This window comes from Babylonia areolata, chromosome 32, assembly GCF_041734735.1.
Source record: "Babylonia areolata isolate BAREFJ2019XMU chromosome 32, ASM4173473v1, whole genome shotgun sequence".
NCBI classification, from domain to species: Eukaryota; Metazoa; Mollusca; class Gastropoda; order Neogastropoda; family Buccinidae; genus Babylonia; species Babylonia areolata.
Window position 1 is genome coordinate 283,142 of NC_134907.1, and position 26,612 is coordinate 309,753.

Below are 26,612 nucleotides of genomic sequence, written 5' to 3' on the forward strand. Positions count from 1 at the left end.
ACAAAGATATACTTCAGTCTACTGTGCAATGTAAGATGCCAAATTCTATACATCTTACAATCTACAAAACACCATTAGAGAACACATTATGTGGGATATGAATTCCTGAGAGAACTTTCATAACCTGAAGTACATGTTGCCCGATATATATATATTCCATATCTTCCATATTACATTGCCCAGGCTTATATCCAACAGACCAGCACCAGCTTACACATGTGACCGCTGCGACAGAGACTGTCTCTTTCGCATCGGTCTCTACAGTCAGAGGCGACGCTGCTTGGTCCAAGCAGACAGCCCAATTAGAGATTAGGTCGGATATACTCTATCCATGGTCAGCCATGACCGAAGGAGGCCTACTACTACCTACTATATATACGGAAACAGAGACGCACACACAGAAAGGAAAAGAGACAGACATACACAGGCAAACAGAGATAGAAACAGAGATACACATACAGACAGACACACAGACAGGGAAGGAGAATCACCTTGCCTGGATAGACAGTCAGAAAATCACACATATAGAGAGACAAGCAGACAGACAGAGAAACGGATTATCACACATACAGTGAGACAGACAACTGCACATAGAGAGACAAGTGGAAAAAGAGACAGAGAGACAATCACACATATAGAGAGAGGTATATAGGCAGACAGGCAGAGAGACAGACAGACAATCACACATATAGAGAGACAGGCAGAGAGACAGACAGACAATCGCACTCAAAGACAGACAAGCGCACATAATGACATAGAAAATCCCACATACAGAGAGACAGGCAGACAGACTGGCAGACAAACAGTCAGACAATCGCACATATAAAGAGAAAAGCAGACAGAGTGACACAGACAATCACACACATATAAACAGTCAGACAGACAGACAGAGACAGAGAGATACACACAGAGAGAAAGAGAGACAGAGAGAGTCAGAGAGAGACAGAGAGAGAGAGAGTCACCTTGCCTGCCCCACAGTCATCTGAATGGTAGAAGCACTGGGTTTCATCCTCACCACCCAAACACTGTAGCTGGCCGTCACAGGGAAAGTGTCGGTACAACTCGGGCCATTCGGACTTGGAGCAGTTCCACTGATAACTCGTCGACACGGGTCTTCTCTGCTGGAAGGAGAACACTAGACGCGAACATCGTTCTCTGAAAGACGGGGCAACATGCAGTAAAGTCAAGGGCCTTGTTCCATTCCAGATTTGTCCGTCTTCAGTGTCGGAAACAACCAGGGCTCTCAGATACCATGAGATTCTTGCAACGAATGTTTTCAGGACTGGGAAAATGAATGGCAAACGAAGGTCTCTCATGGGCTTCTTTATATGTCCACAGGGACTTTGGAATCGAGCAAGCGAAACGCTGCAGCTGGAGGATTCATTGACACTTACAAAGATGACCTGTCCTGGTGGAGGGGTCAGGATTGCACAGCTGTTGTAGCGTTGTTTGATGTTTCTGAGTGTCTGGATGTAACCTGGAAGAGAGGAGGAAGAAAGGAATTCTGTTTTCTACGGATGATTGAACAAGTAAACATTTAGCCCTCGGAAGGAGGAAACAAAATGGAGACTGAATTAAAAAAAACTGAGAGACAGAGAGAGACATGCAGGAATAGAGAGAGAGACGCTTTGACGCTTTGACACTTTAATGTCATTGGCCATGAGGTCCTTGTGGGTGAATGCATCAACAAACTTTCAATTTATAACAAAACATTATGATAAACGAATGAAATGGTGAAAGCAAAATCAATAATGAAACAAAACAAAGTTCCTTCTTTGAAGAAAAAGAAAGGAAAGAAGAAAATAAAGATACTAACCAACAGGCCACCCAACACATAATAAGTCCTTTCATTCATCTATCAATGCACCATGCAACATATTCCAACACTGGCAACAGAAGGAAATTGTTAAACCTATCTGACCACGTAGTTATGCTTATTGTGCTTTTTTGGCCTATCTTTATAGCTTCTGTATAAATTTTGCTAACGAGATTATCACCCCGTGATCTTTTGATGTTGTAATGAGGTCCTTTCTTTTTCGTAAATTCTTTCTCAAAAACCACACCTTTACTTCTTAAATCATCATATGAATTATAATCAAACATAAAATGAAATACATCATCAACTGTGGAGTTACACAAAGGATATGGACAATTTGTGGACGTACCTGGCATGAACCATTTTTTGTTGGCATTAAAGCCAAGAGTTCTTAATCTAAATTGAGCAAGCATTGTGCGATGCCATTTATTCGCAACAACAGTCAGGAATTTCTCAGCTTGAAATATACCTTTAAATGAATGGAACCAGCTGTACTTATTTTCCCTTTCCGTGTCTGAATGCAAATTTTGTTTAAATATATCATGCACTCTGGGTTTAAATTCTGATATAAAAGTTTGAAATAAGAGAGAGAGAGAGAGAGAGAGAGAGAGAGAGAGAGAGAGAGAGAGAGAGAGAGAGAGAGAGAGGATTCTAAGAAGACAACCTTATTTTTCATATTTTACTTCACCACAGTGGTCCACCTCAGAACTTAAAAACATACATCGAGGCAAGTTCGAAAAAAACAAAACAAACACCACCACCACCACCACCACCACCAACAACAACAACAAAAACAAAACATGCACACTGTGCTACATGATGTATTTCACCATCGTAAATCTAGGTATCTATTCAAAGGTCAATATACATGTTATGCCAAATAATGTATTGTTCCATTGTCTGTTTGGATATCTGTTCGAACTACAAAGCATAAGGTACAATAGCTCACAATACATAAGGTACAATAGCTCACAAAGCATAAGGTACAACAGCTCACAAAACATAAGGTACAACAGCTCACAAAGCATAAGGTACAATAGCTCACAAAGCATAAGGTACAATAGCTCACAAAGCATAAGGTACAACAGCTCACAAAACATAAGGTACAACAGCTCACAAAACTTAAGGTACAATAGCTCACAAAGCATAAGGTACAATAGCTCACAAAGCAATAGCTCACAAAGCATAAGGTACAACAGCTCACAAAGCATAAGGTACAATAGCTCACAAAGCATAAGGTGCAATAGCTCACAAAGCATAAGGTACAATAGCTCACAAAGCATAAGGTACAACAGCTCACAAAGCATAAGGTACAACAGCTCACAAAGCATAAGGTACAACAGCTAATTGTTGACAAGCTTCCATGATGTTCTTGTCATCTATGCTCTGTTGTTGTTGCTTCGATTTTCCTTAGTGTTTTGGTCTCACCCTTCATACGTAGCTGCAGAATGTCGCCTGGCCTGTTCTTCTGTAGAAACTGGGATCACCACTAAACTGAAAGTGGTGCCTCTCAGTCATGGACTGTTATGGTATGGGTGGATCTTTATATAGCACCTACCCTCGGTCGGAGACCAAGCTCTAAGCGCTTTACGAACACGGAATCATTTGCACAGCAGGCTGTCTACCTGGGTAGAGCCTACTGACAGCTGCCGTTGGGCGCTCATCATTCGTTTCCTGTGTCATAGAATCAGGTTTCAGTCACGCGCACATACACACTCATACAGTCATGTAACATTTTACACGTATGACCGTTTTCTTTATCTAGGCAGCCATGTAGGCAGCCATGTTGTTTTCGAGGGTGTGCGTGCTGAGTATGTTCTATTTTCCATAACCCACCGAACATGGATTACAGGATCTTGCATATTTGATCTGTGTGCGTATACGCACGAGTGGGGTTCTGGCACCAGCAGGTCTGCACATATGTTGACCTGGGAGACTGGAAAAAAATATCCACCCTTACCAACCAGGCGCCGTTACCGAGATTCGAACCCGGGACCCTCAGACTGAAAGTGCAACGCTTTAACCACTCGGCTGTTGCGTCGGTCGGGGAGTGGAGGGGAGGAGGGGGTGCGCTCTTTGTTGCTGTGTGCCAACATGTGAATACATCTCTTCCCCAGGCAGACAACGGCAAGTAGCTGGTCCGATGTACACACACTGCTCACACCGAAACAGCTGCTCACTGCTGTGCATGTTAACATCCCCTTTGGAGGAACAAACTGCTGTCATTAGCATTTACTGATAAATCATTTTTAACTACTGATGATTTTTTCTTCAAGATGACTATCCACATTAAGTGATATTAGACATGAAAAAAAAGGAGAAAAAAGAGGGAGAAGGGAAAGGGATAAAACAAAACAATACTATTCACAACATTAACTTACCAGACAGAGGGAGACGCTTTTGACACTTTGACACTTCAATGTCATTGGCCATGAGGTCCTTGTGACATGGGTGAATGAGTCAACATACTTTCATTGCATGACAAACAAATCATTACAATAAACGATTAAAAATGGTGAAAGCAAATATTGAAACGAACCAAAGCTCTTTCCTTGAAGAACATTAGCAGCAACCAACAGGCCACCCAAAACATTAATAACACTTATCCACCAACACAACAAATTCCATTACTGGTTACAGGAGAAAATGTCAAACCTATCTGACCACGCGGTTTGTGTCTTTTTGTTCTGATTTTTGCCTGATTTTCAAAGCTTCTGAAATTAATTTTGCCATCCCAATTATCACCTCATGATCTTCTGTTAACATGCTAAAGAGATAATTTCGTTTTTCCGATTCTTATCAAAAGAATACCACACATCTATTTCTCAAATCATCGTGAGAGAGAGAGAGAGAGAGAGAGAGAGAGAGAGAGAGAGAGAGAGAGAGAGAGAGAGAGAGAACGAACGAAATCTTATTTCAAGAGGGTAAAGGAGTAAGCACAAAGCGCTTGTTTACATCCGGCCCTGTGAGCAAGAATAATAATGATGAACAGAAAAGAGAGAAAAAAAGTGAGTCAAATTCACAACAGCAACATCAAAATCACGAAAGCAGCTACAAACATAGGTCTAGATATGTGTGTACAACACAAAAAGTGAGAGTCAAATTCACAACAGCAACATCAAAATCACGACAGTAGCTACAAACATAGGTCTAGATATGTATGCACAAGACGAAAACGCTATAAATAAATAACAAGAGGGACAATAGGGACGGGGCGTGGTGGAGAGAAGGAGGAAGAGACAAGGGGAAGAGTAAAGAAGGTAGGGGAGGCTGACTGAACAGACAGGTATACTGACAGTGGAGACTGACATGGAGAGACTGACAGCGGAGGAGAGAGGCATGTACACATCCACAATCAATACAGCTTTCTTGTTAATGATTTATGTGTCACATTATCACGTGTATTTAAGTAAATGTGCATGATATATGTTTTTGAAGGTAGGGATGCCTTTGACAGTGTTCACATTCAGACAGGACAATATATCATTCCATAAATAGCCCCTGAAAAGAACAGACTAGATTTGAAAAGATTGATCCTTGGAAGTGGCACCATAACTCTGTGAACATGACAAGGAGTGTTGGTTACAAATTTATTATTTTAATGAGACATGATTTTGAATATAAATAGACCTTTGAGATATATATATATATATATATATATATATATATATATATAAAAGTTCTGTTTTCAGTGAAAGGATATCGAGAGCTTTATTATCAGATATAGTAAATGATGAAGATTTTAAAAGAATCAGTTTTATAGCTCGTCTATGCAGACTTAACTGAGGTTTCATAATGTTGTCACTTGCCGAATCCCACACTGTCGAAGCATAGTTAATGTGTAATTTTATGTAAGATTCTTTAATGTGTAATTCTATATAGTGACTCCAAAATAGCTTTCGACAATGATGATTCAAAAAGTGATTAATTCTAGACAGTTGAGTATATATATATCAATACCATTTTTTTTCCTTTTTTTGCATAACGGTGAAAAATGATGTGACCATGACGTGTTATTATCGATAGTGACTCCAAAGATTTTGTGGTGGTCAACTTCTTCGCCGTTGATAAAAATAGACGAACAGTTTATTGACATACATTGACGTTCTTGCCTTTATTTATCAGGATTAAAAAAAAAAAAAAGGATGGAAGATTCATGTGCTTTAGCTCTGACCATTCATTCAGAGAGAGAGAGAGAGAATGTGGAATCTGACTGAATGACGCAGAAAACGCTCTCTTCACTATGTTTATACACCCTCATGATTATGTTTAAACACCTTAACATTATCATTAAGCACCATCTTCATTATCTTTAACGCTTTATTTTTAAACACTCACATCGTTATGTTTAAACACCCTCTCCATAATGTTTAAACACCCTCTCCATAATGTTTAAACACCCTCTCCATAATGTTTAAACACCCTCTCCATAATGTTTAAACGCCCTCTCCATAATGTTTAAACACCCTCTCCATAATGTTTAAACACCCTCTCCATAATGTTTAAACACCCTCTCCATAATGTTTAAACGCCCTCACCATAATGTTTAAACACCCTCTCCATAATGTTTAAACACCCTCTCCATAATGTTTAAACACCCTCACCATTGTGTTCAAACACCGTGATCATTAAGTTTAAACGCCATCATCATTAAGTTTAAACGCCATCATCATTAAGTTTAAACGCCATCATCATTAAGTTTAAACGCCATCATCATTAAGTTTAAACGCTCTCATCATTAAGTTTACACACCTTCTCCATTAACTTTGAACATTCTCATCACTCTGTTTAACCACCCTCTTCGTTATATTCAAACGCCAGCATACTTCCTCTCCACCTCCACCTTTACGACGCTGCAGACGTGACAAATTCCGAGCATGGTTTTTCCCAGCACTGGGGACTTCAATCCCCAAAAAACATCACAAGAGGTAGTGGACATTTCATTTTATTTGATATGTAGATATCAAACTCCCTCTCTCTCTCTCTCTCTCACACACACACACACAGACGCGCGCGCGCGCGCGCGCGCACGCACACACACACACACACACACACACTTTAACTTTTCAAAACACGTTTGTGCCTGTTGGTTGCGTTTAAAGAGACGGTAGTTTCGGTCCTATCTTGATCAACAAACATTTCTGTTGTGGTGTTTTAACCGTTTCCTAATCTAGGCTATTATTACAAACATTTGAAACATTATTTCTAACGGAACACGCATTGCTGAACACTGCCCAACTGACTAAGTAGCAGTGCAGGGCCTCCTCTGGTGTGTAACCTTCTCGTGACGGACATAGTATCGATAGTCCCTTGTGGACATTCCGACGCTGAGACCGAAAGACGAATCCGAATGTGGCTGTGTGTATTTGTATTGTATTTGTAAATCTCTTTTTTTGTCAACAGATTTCTCTGTGTGAAATTCGGGCTGCTCTTCCCAGGGAGAGCGCGTCGCTACACAGAGAGCGCCGATGAGCGATGTTGCAGTAATGCCACTGGATGCAGATGATAGGAATTAACAAATGAATAACATATAGATAAATGAATAAATGAATAAATATATTAACAGATAAATAAATAAACAAATAAATAAATAGATAAATAAATAAATAAACAGATAAATGAATAACTAAATATTCCAAATGTGCTTAACTCGCAGTTGTCTATTCCTTTCCCTCTTGTTTTTCCCACTGGATGCAAATGGTAGTAACTGACGCATAAATAGATAAATATATAAATCTATTGAGATAAATAAATAGATAAACATTTATGATGTGCTCAAATTGCAGTTGTCTATTCTTTCCCTCGTTCCCCTCCCACCCCCACCCCACCCACCACTCACCTAATGAGGACGTCAGAAAGACGACTTTGAAACCAGGCGCATCTGCTGACGCATTGACGAAAGCAAAGTTGAAACACAGCACAGGCCGTCTCAATTGCCTGCGGTAGGGTGACGTCACCATGTTGGTTGTCGTCACACCCTGGGTGTCGGGGTTCAGTTCTGGGCACGACGACAGCTTGCGGTGGTCTGGACACACCCGCTGACCTCCTTCGTTCCTCCTCCAGGCCAGGACCCCAACATCACTGCAGTTGTCTGTCCGCAACTGGGTCACGCTTCCCACAGGAACGTGCAGCTGCAGGAAGCAGTCAAACCTCGATGTGTTCAGTCCTGTCGATGTGTTGTTGTTATCAGTGCTGGCTTCTGTAATGGAAGCCTGTGTGATACACTGATCATTGTCGTTCAAAGGGTGAACTTTCAATGGCAGTTTATCACCACTATCGTTGGTTGAAGTGGAATTGGTTGAAAGTGTTGCTGCATCGTGGTTCAAAGGAAGGCTGGCTGAAAACATAACTGCATCATAGTTTAAAGGCAGGCTGGTTGAAAACGTTGCTGTATCGTTGTTTAAAGGAAGGCTGGTTGAAAACGTTGCTGTATCGTTGTTTAAAGGAAGGCTGGTTGAAAACGTTGCTGTATCGTTGTTTAAAGGAAGGCTGGTTGACAACGTTGCTGTATCGTTGTTTAAAGGAAGGCTGGTTGAAAACGTTGCTGTATCGTTGTTTAAAGGAAGGCTGGTTGACAACGTTGCTGTATCGTTGTTTAAAGGAAGACTGGTTGAAAACGTTGCTGTATCGTTGTTTAAAGGAAGGCTGGTTGACAACGTTGCTGTATCGTTGTTTAAAGGAAGACTGGTTGACAACGTTGCTGTATCGTTGTTTAAAGGAAGACTGGTTGAAAACGTTGCTGTATCGTTGTTTAAAGGAAGGCTGGTTGACAACGTTGCTGTATCGTTGTTTAAAGGAAGGCTGGTTGAAAACGTTGCTGTATCGTTGTTTAAAGGAAGGCTGGTTGAAAACGTTGCTGTATCGTTGTTTAAAGGAAGGCTGGTTGAAAACGTTGCTGTATCGTTGTTTAAATTGTTCTCATTGTCCTCTTTCTGAACACCGACTTTCTCTGTTCGCTCTTTGCCTTTCGCAGTCGAAGTGTTCAACGTTATCAGAATCATAAGAGAGATAAGTTTTGTGTAACGTGATGACAATGTCCTGTTCAGAAACATTGTGAAATGTAATATCTTGTGATGTAATGTTTGGATCTGCAGGGTTTGTGTCAGTTGTGATGAGTTGCTGATTTCGGATTGACAATATCCATATATGTATGATTGTTTGTGTGTATGTGCGTGTGTGTGTGTGTGAGAGAATTTTTTTTCTTTAGTTTGCAATATGACCAACGTATACACTAGAAACACACACACACACACACACACACATGTACGCACGCGTGCGCGCACACACAGACACACAGACACACACACACACACACACACACACACACACACGCGCGCGCGCGCGCACAATCGGCGTTCAAAGCATCTATTCCATAAGGACATTTCTCTCTTCCGCCACTCCCTTTGGTTTTATATTTTTTTCAATTTTGTTGTTGTTGTTTTCTTAATTGATATATTTCTTCATTTCGTGTGTGTGTGTGTGTGTGTGTGTGTGTGTGTGTGTGAACAGAGAACGTGCAACTTCTAATTAACCAGTGGTGTTACATAAAGTCGGCCATGACGCAATTGACACACATACGCACACACACACACACACACACACACACACACACATATATATATATATATACATACATACATACATTTATATTTCTCTCTGTGTGTCGGTGTCACAAATTGTGACGACAGTTTTTTCTCCACCCTCTCCTTTCACTTTTCCTCCTCCTCCCATCCTTCAGTTCGGGTAGATGTCCCGAACTGCGCACGAACCACGTGCATGATACTCACTTCACCTGAGCGTGAGGCACGAATATGTGTGCCGGTCTGGGTTTTGGCTTGTTGTTTTTTATTTGTTTTTTTGTTTGTTTGTTTTTTGGTGAGTGTATAGTTGTGTGGTAAATCGGAATCAAATTACTATAATCTAATACATATAATTTTCACCTGAGTGCTTGATATAGAGAGAGCGGAAGAGAATAAATTTTGTATGGGAGAGAAACATCCGTATTCTGTGTTTGTGTTGTCGGGTGAACTGGGGTGGGTGTTAGTTTTTAAAACAGCTCTCGACCTCTTCCCTAGGGGGGTCGTGACAATGGTGGAGATGCGGGGTACCAAGTTCTAGGGAATGTAGCGCAGGTTGGTGGTAGGGTGTGATTGTCTTGTTTGTCTATGTTTTGTGTTCCAGACATGTCTCATTTCTTTTTGGATAGTCCTTGTGGAGGTGTTTAAGGTTGTTTAGTCGTTAGGTGACTCTCGTTGACTGCTTGGTAGTAAAGGGGGACCTGAAGTTAGTGACTGAGAAACTTTATAATTCACGTTTTGTGTAGTTGCTGCACGTTGGGAATTAAGGAAACATGCCTGTAACGAGAAAAACTTGTGCGGCCTCTCCTCCTAGCTCGGGGTCAGGGGGGAGCAGGGCAGAAGGCGGCTCACCTTCTCTCGGTGCTGAAAAAAAGACTGAATTGTCTGGGTGGATTCAGGGCCACCTGAAGGAGGCTAGTCCTGAAGGCGGTTTCGTTGAAGGGATGAAGAGTGAGTCTAATTCCGTACCTTCTCAGGATATGTACTCTTAATTTCAAGGTGTCGGGCGCTGACTTAGGTTTGTCTGGAGAGGCGTTGGCCTTTTTCTTGTGTCGGTTGATATTTTTGCCAATTTTATTGTTATTGAGTCTTAAAATCATGATACAATTTTAGCTTAGTTCACTGTTGTGTACAACTGGGCGTTGGCTCTGAATGTTAGGTGTAGAGAGTGCGAGCGCTGTGTATGTGTTATGTATTTTTGCCTTGTCAGTGGAATTATATTCCAGCGTTGCATTTTGAATGTGCTGTACATTTTTTGTTAATTATCGTTAAAAATAGTATTACTCAGCACGGAGGGAACATTCCGTAATGTTCCAGCTCTCACCGCGTCCAGGGTCCCGGGCCTTTCGTCTGGTGACCCAGATCTTCGTCCAGCCCAGCCGGTGTCCTGTGTCCTGGGTCCCAGGCTTTCGACTGGTGTCCTGGGTCTTCACCCCCTCCTGTCCTGTGACTGGTGTCCTGGGTCTTCACCCCCTCCTGTCCTGTGACTGGTGTCCTGGGTCTTCACCCCCTCCTGTCCTGTGACTGGTGTCCTGGGTCTTCACCACCACCTGTCCCGTGACTGGTGTCCTGGGTCTTCACCCCCTCCTGTCCCGTGACTGGTGTCCTGGGTCTTCACCCCCTCCTGTCCCGTGACTGGTGTCCTGGGTCTTCACCCCCTCCTGTCCCGTGACTGGTGTCCTGGGTCTTTGTCCCCTCCTGTCCCGTGACTGGTGTCCTGGGTCTTCACCCCCTCCTGTCCCGTGACTGGTGTCTTGGGTCTTCACCCCCTCCTGTCCTGTGACTGGTGTCCTGGGTCTTCACCCCCTCCTGTCCCGTGACTGGTGTCCTGGGTCTTCACCCCCTCCTGTCCTGTGACTGGTGTCCTGGGTCTTCACCCCCTCCTGTCCTGTGACTGGTGTCCTGGGTCTTCACCCCCTCCTGTCCCGTGACTGGTGTCCTGGGTCTTCACCCCCTCCTGTCCTGTGACTGGTGTCCTGGTTCCGGGCCTTTTGACTTGTGGCCTGGGTCTTTGTTTGCTTGGCACTGTATGCCGAGTCCTGGTACCTAGGCCTTTTGATTGAGGGCGTGTGCCTTTGGTCTGACTTCTGCGCCACGCGTCCGCCGACGTTCGTCTGGAGCCGTGTGTCAGCTTTTTTTTTTTTCTTTTGTTTTTCTTTTTTAAGAGGGAAGCTTCCTGAAGCCAGCAAAAACGCTACACTGAGTACGAATATGTGTGCCGGTCTGGGTTTTGGCTTGTTTTTTTGTGTGTGTGTGTTTTTGTTTTGTTTTGTTTTTTGTTTTTGTTGGTTTTGTTGGTGTGTGTATAGTTGTGTGCGTAAATCAGAATCAAAATACTATTATTTGATACATATAATTTTCACCTGAGTGCTTGTGATAGAGAGAGCGGAAGAGAATAAATTTTGTATGGGAGAGAAACATCCGTATTCTGTGTTTGTGTTGTCGGGTGAACTGGGGTGGGTGTTAGTTTTTAAAACAGCTCTCAACCTCTTCCCTAGGGTGGTCGTGACAGTAGGTATGGGACAGGTGAAGGTGAAGTGGGTATGTATGTACACGTGTTCGTGCTTTTTTTTTTCTTTGCTTTTGTTTGTCATGATCTTTATTCCTATGTTTGTACAAACCTGGCTTTCACTTTCCACAGAAAAGCCGATACGGTATTTGAGTCTCACCCATCTGAAGGAAAAGACCAATCCGATCAGCAGTTGAGTTTACTGCCTTAAATGCTCATGAAGTACACTTATATGTTCCAGTGTGGAGACGCATCCTTTCTTTATCCTGTTGGAGACACCTAAAGAGCCCACACTTTCTCGCAAACCCACGATTTCTCTTTACGAGAAAGATTGGAATTATGAGAAAGTGTTGTCATTCCCCTCCCGCATTTTCTCTCAATGTGTGAGAAAGCGTGGGGAGTTCCCTCATTTTTATATCAGGAAAGTATCCTTTATCATCGGAGATGGTTTCTTGTCTTTCCCCGACACAAATCCTGAAGAAAAATGAGAGAAAGAAAAGGACCAGAGAAAGAGGGGGGTGACGCTAACAACGATCATGTTGATGACAATGGTGTTTGCGAATATATCAACAATAGTGACACTGAAACTATCTGTTGTATTTCACATGAGATGGATCATTGCATCTACCTCAAATTCAACTTCGGAATCAATAGCAAACAACAAAATTAAGGTGATGCTTAAAACTGAAACAGAACTCAAGTATACTTGAACCCAGTCTTTTCCAAGGGATGTTGGGAACAGCATCGAAATGATTGAACTTTCTACATAAACATGACAGAAAAGGGTGTTTCTCAATGCTTTACTCTCGCGTAGGGAGTGTTAGCCCACGATTCCTCGCAGTTCCAATGATGTCTCCCACTTTGAGAGAAATCGTGGGACTGTGAGAAAGTGGGGTTGTTCCCCTCCCACATTGTCTATCAATTGTTCTTTGTCATCGGGTTGGATTCCTGTCTTTTACCAACACAAACCTTAGAGAAAATTGAGAGAGAGAGAGTTGGGGAGAGAGAGAGAGGGGGGGGGAGAGAGGGGGAGAGAGAGGGGGGGAGAGGGGGGGAGAGAGGGGGGGAGAGAGAGAGGGGGGAGAGAGAGGGGGGCGAGAGAGAGAGAGGGGGGGGGGCGAGAGAGAGAGAGAGAGAGAGAGAGAGGGGGGGGGGAGAAAGAGGGGGACGACGACAACGACAATGTGTCCAGTTTCTGTCTGTCAATGGACTGGAGGTTTGAATCCTCAATAACAACATTGACTAGTTTTCCTTGGGCGGGAAAGCGTAGTGCACTTGAAGGCAGGGTCAGTGTTGGATTTTGTTATCTGATGTAGGCCTTTCTGTGATGTGCGTTGTGACAGTACCAGTGTCAGCCATTAGTGCAGACACACTGACTGCCTGACAATCAGCCGCAACACTTGTGTTTGCCATACAAACGCCATCATGTACTTTTGGCGTGGTTGTATTTGACGGGGTATAGTCAGACATTCTGTGGACGAATCTTTAGTTGTCATTCCACTGTAATCACTCTTTGCTTTAATGATGTGTTTTTGGCGGTGTCTGCTATTTATCAATCTAGTTTGGTCTTTGAACAGACCACGCAGGGCATTTCCCTCTTCTTGCAGACTGTCGTTTTTGTTTGTGTTTTGAGTGCTTCTTTTCCTGCATTGTCTGCGTCGCTATGTTCAGTGTATGGTCAGTGTGAGATTTCATGTCTGCATCCAGGTCCTTGATGCATGACCTGCACATCGGCTAACTGAATAACTGCAGGCACTGCACACACACACACACACACACACACACACACACACACACACACACACACACACACACACACTGATGGAGAATCAGTGCTGTGTGTCTGCAGGCTGGTCAGTAGTGTCCTGTAGTGTGGGGGCAGAGGGGTGGCTGTCCACACAGGATGTTGTGCCAGTGTCTGTCTGCTGCACCTCGGCATCCTGATGCTGGTCACTGTCAGTCGGCGCTGTGTGTGATGTCATCAGTTATGATGGAAGGACGGCGGTTTGTGTGATGTCATCAGTCATGATGGAAGGACGGCGCTGTGTGTGATGTCATCAGTCATGATGGAAGGACGGCGCTGTGTGTGATGTCATCAGTTATGATGGAAGGACGGCGCTGTGTGTGATGTCATCAGTCATGATGGAGGGACGGCGCTTTGTGTGATGTCATCAGTCATGATGGAGGGACGGCGCTGTGTGTGATGTCATCAGTCATGATGGAAGGACGGCGCTGTGTGTGATGTCATCAGTCATGATGGAAGGACGGCGCTGTGTGTGATGTCATCAGTCATGACGGACGGCGCTGTGTGTGATGTCATCAGTTATGACGGAGGGACGGAGCTGTGTGTGATGTCATCAGTCATGACGGAGGGACGGCGGTTTGTGTGATGTCATCAGTCATGACGGAGGGACGGCGGTTTGTGTGATGTCATCAGTCATGACGGAGTCCTGCAGTTTGCTGACGATGGAGCACAGCACGTCAAACTCACACCTGCCCCATGCCTGACACTGGTTGCCCTGTATCAGACATGAGTCATCTCCCTTGCCCTGTATCAGACATGAACCAGCTCCCTTGCCCTGTATCAGACATGAACCAGCTCCCTTGTCATGTATCAGACATGAACCAGCTCCCTTGTCATGTATCAGACATGAACCAGCTCCCTTGCCCTGTATCAGACATGAACCAGCTCCCTTGCCCTGTATCAGACATGAACCAGCTCCCCTCCCCTGTATCAGACATGAACCAGCTCCCTTAGCCTGTATCAGACATGAACCAGCTCCCTTTTTCCGTGTTGTGTTTTGCTTAAGTCGTAGAGTCATGTATTTATGCATTTTTCAACATTATTTCTGTAAACCTGTATAAACGTTTTTGCTAAATTATGTCGAGATGGCTCAGCACAAACTGAGTGGGACCTGTATAATGTTGACTCCATAGTCCCCACCTTCCCATACCACAGTGAAGTTAGAGTCGGGGCCGGGATTGTTGAAGTAACGCAATGCAAGAGCATCACGCCACTTCTTTAAAGTTTGTTGTTCAATATACCGGAATGTGTTTTTGTCGTCTTTTTTGTTTGTTTGTTTGCGAGGTGGTTGGTGTCCAACGTGTCTTTAAGTACAGGCATAGCCCCCTGTACGTTTGGCACGAAGGAATCCATACCTTATTTGAGCTACAGTGGATGAGCATGGAAGTCGGAGGGTTCACAGAGGGCGTCTGATGCCCATGACAACTGGAGGAAACGAATCTCAGGTATTCACTGTTGGCCCACAGTCCTCCTTAGACACTCCGAGAAGATTACTACTCCACGACTTGGTGAGGTAACATTGAGGGGCCATGTTTTCTGGGGCACGTCTCACCTCTCTTCACAGCACCAGAAATGTGTAAAACGTGTGAAATAGAACCACAACAAGCACTTAAAAACACTCACAAAAAACACAACTGCATTTAAGAACATTGCACAAATCACATACAAGTGTACCAGGAGATGCGCTGTCATTTCAAGTGAAGCAGGAAGAAGAACTTACACATTTCAGAGACTTCCATTAGCACAAAACACTGTAAAGACTTATCGTGTACACATGGTGGCATACTTTTGTAAGAAGATGGACACCCCCTGTCGCGTGCGACAGTGTAGTGAGGGAAGAAAGGGAATTTGGGTCAACTTGACCCGTCGAATACGTCATGATTTTCGTTTGTTTTTTTCTTTCTTTTCGTGCGTGCATGCATGTGTGTGTGCGTGTGTACGCGCGCGTGAGTGTGTTCCTTCCCTCCCTCGCCGTCAGCTCAGGTTGTTGTTTTCTTTTTCTCGTGCATGTATACCTGCACGTTATTAAGCTGAGCTACAGGTCTGATAATGAAAACTCACCTGTCGATGTCGTGGGCATCGGAAGATGCTTTAATCACTGGCAGTTGCACCCAGTCAGGGAGAGGTGGTTTGTTTTTCCAGTGTCCTGCTCCATTCATTTTGGAGTGAGGAGGTTTTTGCCGATTCGGTTCGGGTTTGGGCCTCCAGTGCCACTACATTTCCTGGGTCCGTGTCCGACCAGGAGGTCTGGAACTACGTTCTAGTTCCAGGGATTTAATCTCCCTTATGTTGTTGTTGTTTTGTTGTTTTTTTCCTCACGAGCTCTTGAGGTGAGTCACGTTGGAAGAGAGTGAAGAATGCTAGTTTTGTTTTGCTTTTCTATAGACAGGGAGCGGCCATTGATACGTATTTCAGGTTGTTGTTTTTTGTTGTTGCTGCATTTAAAATATATACTTTAATTTCAGTGCAGTATGGCTCCTTTCTATCCTTGTGGATTCAGATTTATGTATATCTGTGTGCACACATATTCTGGTTGTTTTTTTTGTTGTTGTTGTTGTTGTTTAGTGATAATTATGAACAGTTGTAATAAGGCATTCAGTGGTACGTGTGAGTGTGTGCGAAACCCCTCTGTGTGTCTGCTTTCAAGTTAGCACATGCATTGTTTTTCTTGTGCTTGACTCTTGGCTCGAGTATTTTTACAGCTCTGAAGAGTGTGCTGAAAAGCGCCAAAACTCAGTCATGTAACAGACTGCAGATGTGAATCAACATGGTTGTTTTAGTATACTGTAGTGCTACTGGAAGAGAGAGAGGGGGAGAGACCACTGAATGCTTGACCAGTTGACGTTTTTACCAGTGTGTGTGTTTTGGTGGTAAACCGATAGAAAGACGAACAGAACATGGAGAAGTGCGACTTGTGTGAACTTGAGAGAAATCGTACAAAGGTAACTTCCCCGCCCCCCCTCCCCCCAGTGGATAACAGACTTATTATCATCCGTGAAAGAGCTGTAGCAGTGAGGTCGATTCCTGTGTAGAGCCGGGTTGATCCAGATGGAAGCCAGATAGGCTTGTGCTATGTGGAGAGAGTTGGCCGGCAGCGTGGATGGTGCTTTAGAGTGTGTGGCGTGTTGATCTGTTCGTGCAGATCTAGAACAACGCAGTCACTGAGTCAGTCAGCTCGGCAGTCAGTCAGTCAGTCACACTCGCATCACACTCAACGTTGCTGCGCCTGCTTCTTAAACTTGTGTATTGCGGTCGACTCGGTACAGTGCACTGACGACGGATAAACCAGCGAGATGTGTGTAGCGGTTTTTCCCGGCTGAGGATCTATCTTCCACCGTTGTTTTGTCTCATGCTTCGAAGAGTGTCAGACGATTCCTGCAGTTTCCCTGGGTGCCTGATGTCCTCTCTGGAGTTTACGGTACTCCCGTGTATCGGCCATCTTCCCGGGTGCTGCAGTCCCCCCTAGTGCCTGAGTGTGGCCTGGGCACATCATCTGTGTTGTCCTCGCCCCACGTAACTACTGCCTCACTGGGGCGTGCTCGCCGTGTATCCCAACACTTCGCCTGCCTGCAGGGAGTGACTCCGCCGACGTCGTGGCGGTTCGTGCGTGCCTGGGACCACTGTGTTCAGGACCAATGCCAGCCCGACATGGACGGTAGAGGATGCGTGTGCATGTGTGAGAGCAGTGCACAAGAGGGGTGAGTGTGTGTTCGAGCGAATGTGATTTTTTTTCTCTTTAAAAACAACCAAGCTTGACATAGTGAGGCGAATTATGGGTAGCGGGTTATTAGATTGGGAGGGGGGGGGGGGGGGGGGATTAAGGGAAATAGTTAAGGCCTCACTGCTGTTTCGGTTGTCAGTATGTCTGAGTGAATGAGTGAATAAAGTTTTGTATTGTGTATAAATTCTTGGTGTTGGCTGCACTTAATTGAGCGTGCGAGGATCCGGAGACCCATTTTTCTTAAATCTTTCTTTTATTAGATTGCGCGGAGCCTGTCGGGTGGTAGGTGGGTCCTCCACCTTTACTGGTCACGTGACCACCACCCCTCGCCCCCCCCTCCCCTCCTGTACCTGTGGCTGAGCGTGAGGTGGCGCTGTTCGCTCCGTACCTGGCGCGTCGCCTCCAGCCTTCTTCAGGTAGGCTGAACCAACATTGTCAGAACTATGCATTTACAGTGTGGTTTGGGCCATCCGTTCTAACAATTGTGGCTAGTAAAAACAAGACTGTGTGGTACTGACAGAGAAAAAAGGCTGTAAGTTGTGCATAAAGCCCCCACTACCCCGGGCTTGTTGCTGGCCATTAGAGGCCAGCTTTACCTAACATTGGTCTCTTTTGGGCAGCATGTATGGTCACGTTCCATGGACTGTTGAGAAGATCTAACTTGTTTAGCAATGAGAAGGGCCTTCAGGCCGGTAGACAGTTGACAATGGACAGTTTTGGGGTGGAGCAAGACCAGAACTTATTACTGTGCTTGTGAAGTGGTCCAGAAAGAACTGATCAGTACAGAGGGGAAACAAACCACACTCCCTGTGCTTCATTCACATACCCTTTGCCCAGTGGCGGCGATTCCAGGCGCCTTCAGTTTACAAGGTTCCGAACCACCCGATTCCCCAAGCTTTCCCTCTATCAGCCGCAGCCTTCGCCTGGCGTCTTCGCATGCTCGTAGCAGGGCGTATAGACTTCTGTGTTCGTGGCCTGCAACTCCCACGTTCACTCGTATGTACACGAGTGGGCTTTTACGTGTATGACTGTTTTTACCCCGCCATGTAGGCAGCCATACTCCGCTTTCGGGGGGGTGTATGCTGGGTATGTTCTTCTTTCCATAACCCACCGAACGCTGACATGGATTACAGGATCTTTAACGTGCGTATTTAATCATCTGCTTGCGTATACACACGAAGGGGGTTCAGGCACAAGCAGGTCTGAACATATGTTGACCTGGGAGATCGTAAAAATTTCCACTCTTTACCCACCAGGCGCCGTCGCCGTGATTCGAACCCGGATCCCTCAGATTGAAAGTCCAACGCTTTAACCACTCGGCTATTGCGCCCGTCAGTAAAGACATTTCAAGCCACAGTTTGAGACGTGGTGGCGCTACCTGGACGTTGTCTTGCGGGGTGCCAGGGGAGGTGATCAAGGTTCCGCGTATTTAGCCTTTGTGGAGCAAGTCCCGCACCTCACCTTGGACTATTATAGAAAGAAAATGTACAGAAATCTGCCTTCATGTTGGACCTCTATCCTAGAACAATATTGGCACCTTTGGCATTCGATGACACCCAATTCGGAGTTGAAGTCTCAATCGCGTGTGCGCGTGTGTGTGTGTATGTGTGTGTGCGTGCGTGTGTGTGTATGTGTGTGTGTGTGTGTGTGTGTGTGTGTGTGTGTATATATGAATGTTGGTCATTGTGCTGGCACGTGATCAGTCGGCCTGCTGCTCACGAAAGAAGAAAAAATTAAGTGGTATTTAGTATCAATAATATTCAGATATTTCGACAGATCCAAACAACGTACCACGCACATATGCGCGGAGCCACGGGCTGCGCAGAAAGCACGGCACGCAGATGTGCATGATCGCGGTACTTGCTGTTTCCACACGTTGCACGCACATCTACGTACCGAATTTGACTCGAAACAAAAAATCCCCACCAATGGTCTGTGGGGAAAAACTCATAATTCTACTCAGCAATCACCTGTCTATCTTTAGAGTAGAAGCCTTGATCTAAACTGGTCTTTCTACTCAGCAATCACCTGTCTATCTTTAGAGTAGAAGCCTTGATCTAAACTGGTCTAATATCCGGTATTATCAACAAACGGTGAAACAACGCACTCGACGCCGGTCATTTTGCTGCAAAACAATGGCGGCGAAGCGAACGAGATGGTTGGTCGCGTCACCTGGTGTTTTGTGATCGCTCCGTCAAAATCTCCCAAACTTTCTGAAGTTGTCAACTTTTCTAGACACATCTGACCTTCCAAAACTGATAATTTCGGGGGGGGGGAGGCGGGTATTGTTGAAACTGTTGTTGTGAGCTTCTGTGTTACATCTATAACATTTTTTTCTTTTTTGAAGCATTACTTTATTCTGTAATGTTTTGGGATATTGTTGAAACCGTTGTGAGTTTTTCTGTGTTACATTTATACCATATTTCTTTTTTGAAGCATTACTTTATTCTGTAATGTTTTGGGTATTGTTGAATCCATTGTTGTGAGCTTTTCCCTGTTACATCTATACCATTTTTTTTCTTTTTAGAAGTATTATTTTATTTTATAATTTTTTTTGTGTATTGTTGAAACCGTTGTTGTGAGAAAAATAAAAAGAGTAGAAATTGTAGACGGAAAACTGGCAGAGGCCCTTGCAGAAAGAGATGAAACAGAGAAGGGAAAAAGAACAAAAACATCGTGATTGTCAACCTGTAGGACAGTAGCACCAGCAGTGCAGAAAAAAGGAAAGAAGACGACGTGACTGACATCATGAATTTTATGGAGAAAGGAGAAGTGACAGTGGAGAAAGGAGAAGTGACAGTGGAGAAAGGAGAAGTGACAGTGGAGAAAGGAGAAGTGACAGTGGAGAAAGGAGAAGTGACAGTAGAGAAAGGAGAAGTGACAGTGGAGAAAGGAGAAGTGACAGTAGAGAAAGGAGAAGTGACAGTGGAGAAAGGAGAAGTGACAGTGGAGAAAGGAGAAGTGACAGTGGAGAAAGGAGAAGTGACAGTGGAGAAAGGAGAAGTGACAGTAGAGAAAGGAGAAGTGACAGTGGAGAAAGGAGTGACAGTGGAGAAAGGAGAAGTGACAGTGGAGAAAGGAGAAGTGACAGTGGAGAAAGGAGAAGTGACAGTGGAGAAAGGAGAAGTGACAGTAGAGAAAGGAGAAGTGACAGTGGAGAAAGGAGAAGTGACAGTGGAGAAAGGAGAAGTGACAGTGGAGAAAGGAGAAGTGACAGTGGAGAAAGGAGAAGTGACAGACCCAATCAGGTTGGGAAGACAAGGGGGGAACAGACCTAGAATGCTGAAAGTGACTGACCACAGAAAGTAGAAAGAGAGAAATCATGAAAAAAGCAACAATGACAAATCAGGAAATCTGTGACCCTAAGAAGAGGGTGTACATAAACAATGAAATGACACCAACAGAAAGACAACTATTCAAAGATCTATTGGCAAAACAAAAAAAAGAAGAAAGAATGGCCAGAGGGGACAAGGACCTGATAATCAGTCTAATATCACCATCTTAGATGAACAGACTATAAATGAATAAACGAAACGACGACCTGATTATCAGAAACGGCCAGTTAGTCAAAAAGACCAGAGTGGATGACCAGACATATGCAGACAAGGTGAAGGAAGAACAGACCATGACAGATGACGAGTGACTGCAACCTTACAATGTAAAACAGACTGTAAATAATTGTCAAGACTTTCAGTTTTCCTGTGACTGTGTCATTTTATACAGTAATGTAGATAGTCTCTTCAATAAGATAGTAGAAGTTAACGTGAGATTTAATGAGGTAAAGCCACAAGTTCTCAGTTTAACAAAGACAAAAAACAAACAAAAAACAAACAAACAAAAACAAAAAACAGAGTAAGATATTCAAAGTAAAAGAGCACCGTAGCATCCCAAACTATGACATATTTACTGATATCAATAAAAAGAGGTGTAGCCCTGTTTTTGCACAAATCCTTAGAAACCCAAGAATGTCCAATATTAGCAAATTCTACTTTTCAAGAAATGGTATGGTGTAAATTAAAAAGTGCAAATGATGAGAGTTTTAATCGGGTGTATATACAAAAGTACAAATTCACCAGAACAAAATATAGACGAGCAAGAAGAGAACAAAGTTCAGGCAGACTATGACGCCAAAGGAATAGGTATGTCTAGGTGAGTCGTCCCAGGTGATAGGCAGAGGAATGCAAATACTCCTCTGGTAAAACTGCCAGGTAGATACAACAGGCAGTAATGGAACTAGCGCCAGTCCAATCACAGTGCACCATGCCAGTAAACAAGCCATATGAGCTGACTGTCGTCCAAAATGTGCAGAACTGAATGGAAGGTTGAGAACTAAAAACCGATCCAGACATGTTGAATGCCGACACTTCATTCGATACAAAAGAGAGAAATCCAGCCACTGTACATGTCACGCTATTTCTCCAGTTGACATCATTCCACAGATAGGTGCCTTGGTACATTCTGTCTGCCACCCCTATCAAAGCCAGGTACACACCCATCAGGAAGTCCGAGACACACAAGTGGATGACGAAGACCCCATAGCTCTGTGTGACACCGGTTCTGTCCACAAAGGCCCGGAATATGAAGCTGGACAGACTGCCCAGCAAGGTGAGAGTGGCGAAGACAGACAGCACAGCACGGTACACGTCAGACCGCAGCATTGCCTCGCAGGAGGAAATTTCGTCTGAAGGAGCATGACAGTTTAGGAGTTGAAACCCACTGGTAACATGGCTAGACAGCATAGGTTGTAGTTGTCAGCATACACTGCTTCAAGGAAAGCCAAAGAATTGTATAAATTCCGTGGGAAATATTCAGTCCTGTTGCCTCGGACATCCACACTTTGGAGTCTGGTCAACTGAAAAGTGATTTATTCTGTTTCCAGAGAGATTGAGGAGCTGAAGATGAGGAAGCAGTTGTAAAAATCTACTATCTATTACATTCATAATGATATTAGATCCAGTGTTCTGACAGAAGGGTGAGTTAAACTTTCATCAATTTTACCGGAACAAACCAATGTCATTGGATTCCTTGCCAAACGTAAAGAACGCAGTCGCGCATTTTTCAGGTGGTGCCACTCAACAGATGTCAGATTATTGCTGCTTAAATTAAAAAAAAAAAATTGGGAAAACTAATATAAACAAGACTGCAGTTCTGGAGATTGAGATAAACCAGCATGGTCAGTTCAACAAATCTGAAGGCGATGCAGCTGAACTCCTGGCATCCAGGTAGCGAAGACCAGTGATGTTTTCTGTTTCAAAAGGATGGTGACAGAAGGCAGACAGTCCATAGCAAGTACAGTGGGAAGGACGATGATACTGACACAGTAGTTCGTCATCCCACTGTGGACACTGCGAAACTCCATCACATATGTTGTCTGGATGGACACACATTATTCATGAGCGACATCTGTAATAGCCTGGACATGCTAACTGTCACAAACCACTTCATCCTCAAACCCAGGACAGTCTTTCACACCATTACAACGTACATACACAGGCAGGCAGTAGCACGTCAGTACAGAGCAGGCAAAATGTGTATCTGGACATGTGTGATTATACAGTCTGTCTGTTTGTAGAGGAAACAGACACAAGTTTCCCTTTCCACTGAATAGAGCAACTGCAGAAGGAAGAACTGATATATATATATATATATATATATATATATATATATATATATATATATATATATATATATATATATATATATATATATCCCAATGTCAGTCTCTGATTTGAAACACACAGATTTACATTCACGTTCATCTGCTCCATTTCTACACTGGTAGAGCTGATCGCACGATTGTTGCTTGGGTAAGCACTGAGAATGTTGAAAGTATTGTTAGTAATATGTTCCATGGTGAAAAGTGGATGAAATGGATGGCATTTGTTATGAAAGAGAGAGAGAGAGCATAAATAAACACCTGTAGTCTTCATTTTCCAAAAAGAAGGGAAAGAATCATAAGAATCAGTCTTGGTTTAACCTGTAACCTTAGAACTGATTTCCGCTGAGGAGAGTGGCAGTGGTGGAGAGTGTAGCAATGGAGGTGTTTGCTTTAACCTTTATCTGTAATGGTCATGTTAGCATTTTTAGACGTACAAAAAGGGAGGTTAGCATGTGCAGCAAATTACAGCTGTTTCATGCTTTAAAATAAAGTCATCAAGCTTGCCCCTTGTCCCTGTCTGCTGAGTGGAAAAAGCTTTTTTAACATAAGCTGAGAGAAACTCCCCATAGTTTGCCAGGGACCTCTCTCTTGTTACGAATATGTCTCTCTAAAACTAACATGAGCAGAAACCTGAAGGGTAAGTTCAATCAGAACAAGCACTACAGAACACCACAGTGCATGGTCTCCTCTGGCATGTGGCCTCCTGGCGTCCTAATCTCGATGGTTCCCTGTGGACTGCTGACAGTAGAACTGCGACATGATGAACCTGGGTGGGGCCGTGTATGGAAGATATGAAATGGGTGATACTAGTGAAACGACGCACGTGACGGGGGCAGACAAAAACGAACACAAAAACAAAGGGATGAAACAATAAACTAAGCATGTTCGTGAAAACTACAAGTGCAGAGAATTAGACTTGACCTATGGGGGTCAAGAACAATGGATGATAATCCACTCAGGACGAAAACGAAATGTTGACAGTAAACCCCGTGTGTGGGGAGCTACAGGCAGAAAAACTCGGAACCCCAAACCACTTCTGTGAGAACAGTTGAAATCAGCAGTAGCCCAATGCATGACACTGTCGATCTCTCACTCACTGGCATTCTGTAGCATACTGTAGAATGAGACATAAACACCGGGTGGGGCTAGAATGTGAATATATGAATTATTTCTTTTAAATTCCCCAACTCAATTACTGTAACTAATTCATGCCGGTATTCAATCGCTCATCCAATATTACTGATAATTCAACAATACTCGCACACAATATTATGTAAGTTGCCAACGTCAAAGTTCAGATCCACAACCCTGAAGGAACAATCAAAATAATGTCACGCAGGTTCGAACCATGTCCACGGAACCTTGGAGTCTGTCGCGTACACAGTTTTCCTCTAAACTACAGTGGTTAGCGTATCGTTTGTATTGAATTGTCTCGTTCTCTCCAGGGTCACACACATATACAATCTAGAATATATTATTCCAAATCCAAAATAGACAATAACCTATAAAGTACTTTATTATGTAATCATGCAATTATGCAACACACAGGCACACGCAAATCACATCTCACAATAATGCTCATTCGTTTATGCACGATTCCTGCTGAACAACAAAAAATATTAAGTGACAAAAGGAAGGGACGGGGGAGTTGACAGTACTGATATGAATCTGATACATATCATATTTTTACAACCATCTGATACTAGTGTTTCGAAACCAAATTGTGTGCTGCATGCGTTCGTGCGCACACTCACCATGTTCACACTTACGTGGAAAACACGTGTGCGCGCGAAAACACACACACACACACACACAGACACTTTAAAATCACTCAGATACACAAACATATACACACAAACGCTCATAAACCGTAAAAATACACGTGGGCACACATGCACATATACACACAGGTACACACTAGTCACATACGCACACGTACACATGCGAGCATGCACAAAACTCACAAACGCGCACTCATATGTACATGCACGCGCACACACGCACTCTCACTTCCTCAGCCACTTTCACACACGATCTCCATCCTTGTCAAGACGCTGGAGCTGTTGGTAATGCTGCATACATATCTCCATCCTTGTCAAGACGCTGGAGCTGTTGGTAGTGCTTCATAGATATCTCCATCCTTGTCAAGACGCTGGAGCTGTTGGTAATGCTGCATAGATATCTCCATCCTTGTCAAGACGCTGGAGCTGTTGGTAATGCTGCATACATATCTCCATCCTTGTCAAGACGCTGGAGCTGTTGGTAATGCTGCATAGATCGTCACTTCAGTTGTAACAGTCAGTGTTTCCGGACCATAGAGATTGATAATTAAGTCTATGATCCAGGCTGATTTTACATCAGCTGATTGTGTGCCAATAAATATGACTGCAGTTCGTAAACGTTAGTTTGATCTGGATCTAAACCGAAGTTCCAAAGATTCATGCATCAGCTTGGTATAGGCGTGAAATATTTGAACATTCACTGTCGCCGTCGGCTCACTTGTCGCTGTATAATCTGTAGCCTATTGCATGACGTCACTCCTCCACTTGCCATTCTTGTCTTTGAGTACTGCCAGAAAATAAGAATTTACCTGTGTCTTTGTCATATCGAAATCTAAAATTTACTTAATTCTGAATCGTCTGACACCACGCATATGTTCAGGAAAATTCTTGTTTTAAAGTTACAGGCAGACACATATGTGGGTTTTTCCATGTGGCTGAATAATCCGTATTGCATGACTTGCCATACTATTCTTGTTTGAGTACTGCAGAGAGAAAAGACTGCCTCTTTTATCTGGAAATTTAAGGTTTATTCAGTTCTGAATCTTTTGACACCACAAAGGTATTCAGGATATTTCTTGTTTTTTTAAGTCATGGGCACACAAATATGAGGTTTTTTCGTGAGCCCATTTCTCCATTTCTACTCATTGAGTACACGAACTTAGAAAAAATCATAGAAAAAACTATGACATATAGATCCATAAGGTTATTTTTATTTATTTTATTTAGTTATTTATTACTATCTTTTTTTTTAATCTGTGATTTTTTTAAACTTGTAGACAGTATACAAACATAAAATTGACAAATTGCGATTGTAGCCAGGTTTTCCTTTGCTGCGTCACACTCACACACACACAGACACAGACACACACACACATTATGTATATACTTTTTTTTTTACCAAATGAATATGCGCTTCTCTCTCTCTCTCTCTCTCTCTCTGTGTGTGTGTGTGTGTGTGTGTGCGTGCGTGATGTTAACACATTTTAGAAACGCTGTTTAGTTACTTATTTGGTACGGACTGCTATCCGTAATGTAAGAATCATTTTATCATTATTTTTTATGGTGTGTGTGTGTGTGACAGATTAATCAATAAAATAAAATCACCTAAATTTCCTTAAATTTTATGCATCTCCACTTAGGTGATGTTCGAGAATAATAAATAAAACGAAATGAAGAAATAGAGTAATTAAAAAAAAATTACAATTAAGAATTGATAAAAATATAAAACGAGTGAAGTGTCGTTA

The 26,612-nt window shown here is 43.4% G+C and overlaps 1 protein-coding gene across 1 annotated transcript in view; it reads right to left on the minus strand.

Moving 5' to 3' along the window:
• The window catches only part of LOC143276396 (uncharacterized), a 28,630-nt gene extending 9,354 nt beyond the window's left edge, over nt 1–19,276 (minus strand). Inside the window, exons 1-6 of the mRNA XM_076580883.1 lie at nt 19,219–19,276; nt 17,778–17,848; nt 14,347–14,481; nt 10,718–10,787; nt 7,656–8,015; nt 963–1,477 (exon numbers count right to left, since the gene is read on the minus strand). Coding sequence (XP_076436998.1) covers nt 963–1,477; nt 7,656–8,015; nt 10,718–10,787; nt 14,347–14,481; nt 17,778–17,848; nt 19,219–19,276 — 1,209 coding nt within the window. The remainder of the gene's footprint in view (nt 1–962; nt 1,478–7,655; nt 8,016–10,717; nt 10,788–14,346; nt 14,482–17,777; nt 17,849–19,218) is intronic.
• Between the last annotated feature and the right edge of the window lie 7,336 nt (nt 19,277–26,612).